Source organism: Mandrillus leucophaeus, unplaced genomic scaffold (genome assembly GCF_000951045.1).
Source record: "Mandrillus leucophaeus isolate KB7577 unplaced genomic scaffold, Mleu.le_1.0 Scaffold228, whole genome shotgun sequence".
In the NCBI taxonomy this organism is placed as follows: Eukaryota; Metazoa; Chordata; class Mammalia; order Primates; family Cercopithecidae; genus Mandrillus; species Mandrillus leucophaeus.
The window spans coordinates 2,863,942-2,874,717 of NW_012102343.1; the positions used below are offsets into that span (position 1 = coordinate 2,863,942).

Here is a 10,776-nt window from a genome sequence, read left to right on the forward strand (position 1 = left end):
TGGACAGTCTTCATCATAGGTCTGATGATTATAGGACTTTTTTTTTTTTTTTTTTTTTTTAGTACTTTCCACATGGCCAGGCCCTGAGCTGAACACTTTGTAAACATTATTTCACCTAATCTTTGCAACAGCCTTGTAAGGTAGACGCTGTTTTTATTCCCAGTTTACACATGAGAAAACCAAGGCTTAAATCACTTCCCTGAGGCCACATGGTTGATAAATTGCAGAGCCAAGATCAGACCAGTTTCCCTGTGACTCTAGAGCTGTCCTCTCGAGCACTGCAGGTGTTCTTCTTTTTATATACAATAGGATCAAGTCCAGACTATGACCCCGCATCAAAACTCAGATCCTCATTCAGTCTATGGTATTGGAAGCATTAAAAGAAAACCACTCCTCTTTTATCTTTTTGTTCTTTTTTTTCCTCCTTAATATCTAGCTTCTGGTTTTAGCTTTTAATTGTTTATAAGAGAGGAACGAACCATTGGGAAGAGTTTAAAATCCTCATTCCATATTCAGGTTGGGAAATGTACATGTGTGGGGGTGGGTATTAAACAAGACTTGAGCATTAAACATTTCCCCTCCTGAGCCCAGCTCCTCTTCTCTCACTTGTTGACTAAGCCCTGCTTCACTGAGCATTTTCTTTTTTTTCTACCCACAACCTGAGTGCCCCATGGAGGTGAAGGACATAGCCTGAGTCTGTGCCATCAGTCAGTAGAACAAATGGGCTTGCTCTGCCTAACATCGGGCCATCTCGGATTCCACCTCTTTTATGGGAATGAGTGATGAAGAGAGGTGCGTTCCGCTTTGCCGCTGTATTAATACACATCAGGGGCCAGCTCCTGGCACTAAATCACGCTACTGCATACATCTGTTATCGGACTCTTCACCGGTGTGATGAACAAGACTGCAGATAGAGGCTTCCTTGTGTCATTCTTTATAGGATTTTCCTAAAAGAATAAATAGCTCAGATCTCTGCCAACACTCTCCCCTGTCACTGTGATGAATTCAGCTTCTTTCTTAAACATGCAGCCACAAATCTTTTCCCTTTCTTCCCCTCCCCCACTGGTAGAAAGTTTTGAGTTGAAATTGACTGAATTTAAAGATATTAATAAGGGTAGAGAGGTGAAGAGCAGGAAGAAACAGTATGTCTTCCTTGTCTTTTTGTACTAATAGTAACAAAAGGCCAAGGAAAAAGACCATAAATGACCATAGGGTTGTTAAATAGACCCATTTTGAAAGTGTAGCACCTTTATTTTCTTTGTATCTTCATTCTCCCCTCCTTATGGCTTTCTAGCCTGCAAGTGTCTACTGCACAGAACTCCATCCTGGATCTTAGTGAGTAAGCATGCTAACCTGCTTCTGAGACTTGATACACCAGAACAGGGATTTTCCCGCAAGTGTCTCCCTCATGCTGAAGTGAACTAGCTGAATATGCTCTTAAAGAATGTACTCAGAAAAGAAAAAAAATGGATTATCTTCTCCAAAATTTGAGACTAAGTAGCTGTAAAAAACGTAATAAACCCAGATGAAAACCAGACTTCGTTTTCTTGAAATGATTTTCTTCATCAGAATGGTAGATCAGAGCCATCGGCATGCAGATTCCAATCCTTCAAAAAGTAAACACATGGCTTTTGATAAAGCGGAATTGAGGTGATCAGAAATTCTGTTGAGAACCCAGCTATTTGTGTGAGTATATTTTAGCTATCCCAAGAACTTTTTCTGACCTTTCTCTTTCTGGGATAGGATATGTGTGCTTAGAGTATCATTCAGAAGGATACCGGATAGTTAATCTGCTAATTAGTTACATCAGGTTTCAAATACTAGGTCAGTGACATAAGAGAGAGAAAGAGAGAGAGAGAGAGATTTGAATTGTCAAATGGATTGTCAGATGCATTCACAAGAGCAGGACTGCGTATCTGTTTTGCTCACTACTGTACCCCTAGCATCTAAATGAATACCTAGCCCGTGGAACAAACCCACTAGTTATTTGTTGTAAGAATAAATTATTAGAATCTTAAAGGTGAAACAGTGATTCCTGATGTACTCTAACCACATGGTTGGATTCAGTAGTTCCATTTTAGGATGTCCCTTTTCTCGGGAGTCATAGGGCAAATTCTTACTGCCCACTGTCTCTTTTTAAAGTTTAAATGTTTTTTAAAATTAAACATGTTTCTTAGTAAATATTGAATGGGTATAAAAGAACGTTTATAGCAGATATGTAAGGAGTAAAGAAAATACAGCAAATATCCATGTACCTACCGTTCACTTTAAGAAAAAGTTAAAATTTTCTTTTTTCAAAAGTTAAAATCTTCTTTAAAAATCTCCCTGCTCTCCTCAGAGGTAAAAGTTATTCTGATTGTTTTTTATCGTTTGTCATTCTTTTGTTTTTTTTCAAGTAGTTTTAGCAGACATATGTATCTTCAAGCAATATATTGTCTAGTTTTGTGTTTTTGAACCCTTGTATATGGAATCAAAGTATGTCATATTTTATGTTGCAGCTTTCACCCGGTTCTGTTTTTGAGATTCAGTCATGCTTTGTCCTGCCAAAATCTATTTTTCAGCTGCCATGTATATAGTATTCCATTGTATGAATATGATTAATATACCGTAATTAAATGTTCTTGATGGACATTTGGACCGTATTCCTGTTTTATGCTATTATGGAAAATACTGCACTGTTCTCTGAGAGAACAAGTGCAAACATTCTTTGAGGCCACTTCCCGCTCATTAGGATGGCTGTATCAAAAACAGAGAGCATCAGGTGTTGGTGAGGATGTGGAGAAATTGGAACCCTTGTGCAGTACTTGTGGGAAGGTAAAATTGTGCATTGCTGTGGAAAACAGTATGTAAAAAAAATTCCTCAAAAAATTAAGCATAAAACTACCATATGATCCAGCAATTCTGTTTCTGTGCATATACCCAAAAGAATGAAAAGCAGAGACTCAAAATAGTTTTTTGCACACCTTGTTTACAGCAACATTATTTGCAATCGTCAAGATGGAAACAACTCACATGTCCATTGCTGGATGAACAAAATGTGCTGTATACATACAACGGAATATTATGTAGCTTGAAAGTTTTCTTGTTCAGAATGAAACTGCTACATGCTACAAATTGGATGAAGACATTTGCTAAGTGAAATAAGTGAGACATAAAAGGAGAAATATTGTATGATTCCACTTTTGTAAGCTGCCTAGAATAGTCAAATTCATAGAAACAGAAAGACAAATAGTGGTTGCCAGGGGCCAAGGGAAGAGGGAAATGGGGAGAGTTACTGTTTAATGGGTACGAGGTTTCCATTTGAGATGATGAAAAAGTCCTGGTGATAAATAGTTGTGATAGTTACACAGCAGTATGAATGTACTTAATGCAACTGAACTGTACACTTAAAAATGGGTAAGATAGCAAATTTTATGTGTATTTTACTGTAGTAAAAAATAGCAAAAAAAAAAAAAAAAGTTTTTCTAGGGTAGTGCTTTTTTCACTGCAGTTTGGTGACCATGTAGGTATAGTTTTTTGAAATTTATTACCAGTTAAATATGAGTGAGTATGTGTGCCTGAGTTTGTTGTGAGTGCGTGTGTGTATGAGAGAAAAAAGAGAGAGAGAGAGATTTGAGTTGTCAAATGTATTTCCTGCTGCTCTGGTGAAGTTCCAAAATGTTTGAAAGCTTTTGCCCTCAAGAAACTCTTGTATCTAGAGTAACAGCTTTCAAGATATTTTTACATTAGCCCACAATAAGAAATTCATGTTTGAATATGTGTGTTGGTTGCACATGTAAATCTGAAATAAATCCTGGGTGCGTGCTGATACTTTCTATTTTTTTCATTGAGAAAAAAAAGTAATGGTCATGACCCACTAAATTGATTTTGTGACCCGCAATTTGAAAATTACTGTTCTAGGTTACATTTCTGGGAGTGGAATTATTGGGTGACAGGGTAAAATCCAAACTTTCCTAGGTTTTGCCATATTTTAGTATATATTTGTTCTTAGCAGAGTGGGTGGAGATGATGGTTTGTGCCACTCCGCTCAGGGGCATTTGGAAATGTGAAGTAAATGTTTGTTTGTCACAATGACTGGGGAATGTTCCTGGCATTCAGCAGATAGGATCCAGATCGGTGAGTGTTCTGAAGTATACAGGACAGCTCTGCACAAGCCATGTCTCCTGTCCAGAATGTCTTTAGTGATCTTATGGAAAAATATTGGGCCTGATTGTGCTCTTTTTCTGCCATTTTCCTTGTTGTATGGTATATATTTATTGGTAACACTGCCCTGTCGGAGGAATGGGTTGTGGCAGGAAGAGCGTGGGGTTTAGAGTCCAGTATCTGTGTTTGAATCTTGATATTTAACCAGCTCTGTTTTATCCCTGAACAATTTATCTGATCTCTCTATACCTCAGTTCCCTGATCTAGAAAGTGGAGATCACTATGAGTCATCTCTACGAGTATCTATGAGTAAGGGTTTGTATTAACAATTAAGATCATGAGTATTCATTGTTTAAGCAATAGGCACGTAAGTACTCTATAAGTGATTTTTACTACATTATGAATGCGTGCTCCTGAATTTATTTATTTGTTCAATTGAACCCATTTTCTCAGATTAGGAAATACTATCTTACTTAAATCTTGTCTTTACTTTTTTGTAGAGAAAAAAGAGGTACCTTATGTGGCCACTTAGGTTACTAGGACATGAAGTATAAGGATTAAGAAAATTTTGTTTCTAAGTGTCTCTCATTCTAATTTGTCTTATTCTAATTTATCTCCCCTTGATGTTTTTGCTCCTCTCTATTGTAACCTTACTAGTTCACATGGATGCAGTGGAGCCAACCACACCAGCATCACAAGCCCCCAAATCACCCAGCTCTGAGTGGTTGGTCAGGACCTCTGCAGCAGAGAAAGCCACAGATGCAACTACTGCTACATTTTTTAAAATGCCACAAGAAAAGAGCCCTGGATACAGCTAGAGAGCAAGACTTCACCCTCCAGGAGCTGACTGGGTGTTGCTGAAGCAAATGTTGGACTTTGTGTTAGATAGTCTTGCATATCTTAATCGACATTCTCAGTCCTTTCACCACCAGAACCAACTCCTCTTTCAGACACAGCAGTGGACTCTTTCTCTCAGAAGATCATGTTGTGGGAGTCTTTTTTTTTTTTTTAATAGCAAAATATTGAGGCAGCAATTTTTTACAAAAAGGTCATCCTCTGCTCTATTTGTTACCTTGTTACTGCTGTCTCAACATTTACTACAGCTCCATTTACAGAGCTGTTGCTTTTTTGCAGTTGTCTTTGTTCTTGAAAAACCAGTAACTGCTTCTGCATACGTTTTGTGTAGAGCTTTTAATATCATTTGAGGAAGTTCCAAATTTGTAGCCAGTTCCAAACAAATTTAAATAGTGAGTTGAGGCCTGTATGGAATTGTTTGCAGGAGATAAGGCTTGCCTTTGAGCCTACTCTTGATTCACGCAGAGTGCCAATAAGATAAATCAACGAGGTTCTCATTTTGGAGCCTCAAAAGAGACACCAGCAACTGGGCCTTGAGAACTTCCATTTTTTTGCAGATTGTCTGCAGAAACTCAGACAGCTCATCAGCAGCAGCAGCTGTATTGTATTTTACCTCATCTTCAGAGTTTATGTTCTACTGAAAGAGGACGTGTGTATACATGCACACGCACACACACAGCTTGGTGTAATGGTGAAGATGGTTTAGGTGTACAGCAAATTTAAAATAGTCAGTGAATTGTGTCTTACTACTTCATGTCCCAGTGTAAGCCTTTATGTCCTAAGCAGAACTTTATTGTTAGTATTATAGGTTAATAACCTGCAGCAGAAATTCATACTCTATTATAATAATGGCTTCTTGGGGCCATGCTTTGGGGAGGTAAAATGTCTTTTTGACATGCCTTTATATTTGGCGTGTTTATGATGGCTCAGCTGCATGTGGAGTTATATATACAGTCGTGCCTGAAGTTGGATGCTACTTTGTCAAAATGAGAAATAAGTGATGGCCTGGAGCTGCTGGAGAGAAGCCACGCTTTCTAAAAAGTATTATCAAGAGTGTCTGTCATTCATTCAGGGGCCTGGCTGACAGAAGGGCTTTTTTTTAATACCAATGAGTGCATTTACTCTGAAATACACAGAAGCTCTTGGTGAATTGCTGCCTGCTCTGGTCACATTGTAGAGGGACTCCCACTCATGCACCTGCTTATTTTCTGTCTTAAATAGGTGCTGGATGGGGCAGCACCTCCTTCCCCCAAAGTGCGATTGCCCCTGTTTCCCATACAAAGTGTAATGATGGGTTGCTTTATCATACTCCCTTTTACAATTATAGTCCTTATCAATGGAAACTCCAGATTTCTTTATCGATGAAGTGGGGAGGTGGGTGGGCACGAATCTAGTTGGAAAAGGGGATTTGAAGCTAAGTTTACATGGCACTTTAAGACTGAGAACATGTCAATTGTTCATAATCAGGAATATGGTAGAGGGAGAGCAGGTGGAGACGATGGGACGGGGAAGTGCTGAAACCGGCCCAGCATGCCTCTGAGTCGCCCTTGGTTCTCGTGCAGCAGTGTGTGTGCTCACAGGGGTGTTCTACCCTTGGTTCTCGTGTCATGCAGCAGTGTGGGAGAGTGCTGAAGCCGGCCCAGCATGCCTCTGAGTTGCCTCTGGTTCTCATGCAGCAGTATGTGTGCTTAACAGGAGTGGAGATGATGAGACGGGAGAATGCTGAAACTGGCCCAGCAGACCTCTGAGTCACCCGTGGCTCTCATGCAGCAGTGTGTGTGCTTACAGGGATTTCCCAGGCTGCACTTCCCTTCCCTGTGGGCTGCACCCACAGAAGTATAGAAAATATGTCTGTTGAATATAAATTGGTACCACTGAATTGTTTTAGTGATGAGGTTAGATTTTGTTGTCATGTGCATTGTCACCATAGTGACCCGTGGCATATATTTTTAACATACTTGGTTGAGTTTGAGAGAAATCTGTGGACATAATTTTTTGTTTGTGTCAAGCTGTATGACTCATGCAGTGATTGGTCCCATGATCATGGCCTATTAGTGAAAACCTCCAAAGGTCAGGTGGCCAAGGTGTTCCCACAGTTTTTCTATATAACTTGTTGCCTGATAGTCCACTTTTCTACCTATGATTAAAAATAATTTTTATATACAACATTATTTACATTTCAAACATCTCTACAAAGTCATGCCATTTTAAGGAGACGAAAACAGTCACAGAGTTGAGTGACTTGCTCCAAATCACAGAACTAAGCCAGGACTAGAATCCCAAACTTTCAGATTTTCTCTGCCCTGGGTTATAATCTCTTGTTTTTCAGTGATAGACCTGAGTCAGTCTGAGATGCTTATTTATGAAACAGTATACCGTGAATATTTATTATCTTCTTGGGCATGCTTTTCTACCCATTTTGAATACTTTCAACAGGGATTACCCAAGAATGCAACATCTACCTGTAATAAATGGGGAGAAAGTTAGTTGCCTGAGAGAATAGAATATTAAGCACACAAATACTTTCCAACACAGGGTTGTAAATTGTGCTCCTCATTTTAAGGTGCTGTATGTGCATGTTTAAGGATTATTAATCAATGTATTCTGCTTGCTTTCTGTATTAACCAGTTTCAGAGGATAGCCTTAGAAATGAGTGTATTTTGAATCTTAAAACTTAAAGTTTCTTTATATGCGGCACAGTGTATAATGTCATAAATTAAGAAAAATCTATTATCTTTCAAAGAAATTACCTAGTTTCAAAAATCAGGTTTTGTAATCAGTGTTGAAAAACTCTGAAACACGACTTACTTTGAGGATGATCCTTGAGCTCATGTATTTGACCTGCTCAAAAGTAATAACTAAAGCTGAGTTAAACGGTTTTTATTTATTTCAGGGTTCTGATTTTTCCCAGCTGGCTACACAGATGGCCTATCTGAATCCTAATTTTGTGTGTTTTCCACGATGGGCAGAAGTCAAAACATTATCTGCTTCTGTGAGGATCATTAATAAAAAGTTGGTTTTAATTACAAGTTTAAGGGAGTTTTAGTTTATTTTTCAGATGCAGTATTTGAAAGGAACAAAACTCTCGTGTTGCCTTTTGTTGTTGTTGTTGTTGTTGTTGTTTCCTAGAGACAGGTTCTTGATCTGTCACTCAGGCTAGAGTGCAGTGATGTGTTCATAGCTCACTGTAACCTTGACCTCATAAGCTCAAGCCATCCTCCTGCCTCAGCCTCCTGAGTTGTGAGAACTACAGAAGTGTGCCACCACGCCTGGCTAGTTTTTTAAGTTTTTGTAGAGATGGGGTCTTGCTCTGTTGCCTATGCTGGTCTTGAACTTCTAACCTCAAGCAGTCTTCCTGCCTCGGCCTCCCTAAGTGTTGTAGTAATAGGTGTGAGCCACCATCCCCAGCCTTGTGTTGCCTCTTGGTAAGAACTAATAAAAGGAAATTAGTAGCTTGTTTACCTGGTACCGGATTTGGAGGGGGCTGGGTATAGTTTTTACTGAGTGGTATGTGATTGGAAAATAGGCCACATTAGCCTTGAATTGTTTAGAAATCAAATGAGATTTGAAATTTTAGAGGACATTGCTGGGCTATGAAATAGGCTACTAACAAGGCTATTTTTGTAGCAAAATGGCCAAAAGCTGAAATAAATCATCTTAGTCTGTGATGCTTGTAGAGCATCCTTTGTTAAGTAAAGCGCAACACCTAGGACAAGTAACTAAACTAGTTATGACTTCCAAATAGATTGATAGAGCCTTGCATTTTGGAGTTAGAGACACTGTAGCTGTATCTATATACCTGTAATATAGCCTGGAAAGTTCTGTTGCTGCAGAGTTATCATTAAAGTCACTTGGAATTGAAGAAGATACGGAGTGTTGAGACAAAGGAACTAGGCTGGCACAGTCATTGCTGATGCGATGGGTTCTCCACTTTGGCTCCAGGCGTAGGCTCTTGGTGGTGATGCGTGATTCATTTCCAGTCTTTGTTTCATTTTGGCTTCATTACTGTGGTTCTGAGCCACACAGGTTTCTCCCCCTGGGGAGAAGACTGTAAAAACCTCAGCATTAGCAGCTGTGTTCAGTGCCCTGTATGTCTTGTGAAGCTTATCTGAGCTGGACTGAGAGCAGAGTGCCTCACTCTCGCAGCTGTGGATGCAGTCTAGTCGGAGGCATGGCTTGGAGGACGTCATGGTTCATGCGATGGTTGGAGGGATGGTAAAAGCAGTTAGCTCTTGTCAGCTGCTTCCCTCTGCTAGTGCTTGAGCTGCCAATTTTATTTGTCAGTGTTTCCTTATCTCCCACTCCTGTTGTGAAAGGTCACAGAGTTACTGTCACTGGCAACAATTTCTCCCCTTAGAAGAAGTCTGGTACAGAGAGAAAGGGTGAGGAAAATGGTGAATTCCATCACTCAGAACTAAATGCAAGTGGCACAGAGATGCTTTCTCCTGTGTTAACGTCTCCAAAAGATGAACATCAAATGCCCAGAAACAGCAACATCAAAAAGAAGGAAGATGAGAAGTATTGTTGAAGAGTATGGACTATAGGGTTTTTAACAAGTCCAGCAAGACAAACTTATGGCTGAAAGAAGACATTTTTCTATCACTGCAAGTAGACATCATAAATGCTTGGTAAAATTGCCAGATTTAGGGAATAAAAAATTTTTCAAGTACAGTATTGAAGAATGGGGGCACATCCTGAAGACATTCAGCAAAGAAGCAATCTTGGCAAGGTGGAGAAGTGGGAAGCAACGTGGAGAGAAAGGGAGCTGCCCAGCAGGAATTCTCAGCGTGTGGTCCCTAGGCCAACAACACCAGCACACCTTGCCCACACCAGACCTGCTGAATCAGAAACTGCCAGCGCAAGGCCCAGCAGTCTTTCAGTAAGCCCTCCAGGGGGCTCTGGTGCATGCTCAAGTTTGAGAACCATAGACTTTGACACAGTTAAAAAGATGTTTTAATGGACTGGTCTCCTTCTAAGCTCTGAGATGCTCTCATATTCCCTCCATAAGTAAAGAGATTTTTTTTTGTATAATTCTTTGCAGAAACTGTTAATGTCTTTATTTCTCATATTTTTTTCCCCCTGCAAGCTCCTGAAAGATCTTTTTGAAAAATTGACAAAGGATGCTATCAAGGGCTATGTTTAGATGGATGGAAATAACCTTGAAAATGGATAAAGCCTGGGTGTGGTGACTCACGCCCATAATCCCAACACTTTGGGAGGCCAGGGCAGGAGGATTGCTTTATCGCAGGATGTGAAGACCAGCCTATGCAGCATAGTGAGACCTTGTCTCTACAAACACTTTTAAAAATTAGCTGGCTGTGTTGGTGCATGCCTGTGGTCCCAGCTGCTTGGGAGGCAGAGGCAAGAGGATCGCTCGAGCCCAGGACGTTGAGGGTGCCGTGAGCCATGATCTGGCCACTGCACTCCAGCCAGGGTGACAGAGCGAGATCCTATATCAAAAAATGAATAATCAAATAAAAATGGATAAAAATGTAACAATGAGTTGTTAGTCTATCAATGATAGTCATTTTTCACAATTGGCAGTAAAAATGTGATTTGTGTAAGGTATGAGTTTACCACATTTGTTCATAAGATCTTAGTTTCAAGGGAAAGTATCATGTATTTTCCAGCATGATAATGATGAATCATTTAAAGTATGGCTCATAAAAATGAAAAAAAAATATTGGAAGAAAAAACCACCTTGGGTACATAGGTGTGTAATAAATAGCTGTTGAGTTATTGATAATCTCTTGCTAGGATTGAATCTCAGTACTTCAG

At 39.7% G+C, this 10,776-nt stretch overlaps 1 protein-coding gene across 1 annotated transcript in view; it reads left to right on the forward strand.

Moving 5' to 3' along the window:
- The window catches only part of GPATCH2L (G patch domain containing 2-like), a 56,131-nt gene extending 45,633 nt beyond the window's left edge, over positions 1-10,498 (forward strand). Inside the window, exons 10-11 of the mRNA XM_011981574.1 lie at positions 4,801-6,670; positions 9,785-10,498. Coding sequence (XP_011836964.1) covers positions 4,801-4,961 — 161 coding nt within the window. The 3' untranslated portion in view covers positions 4,962-6,670; positions 9,785-10,498. The remainder of the gene's footprint in view (positions 1-4,800; positions 6,671-9,784) is intronic.
- Positions 10,499-10,776: the final 278 nt, after the last annotated feature.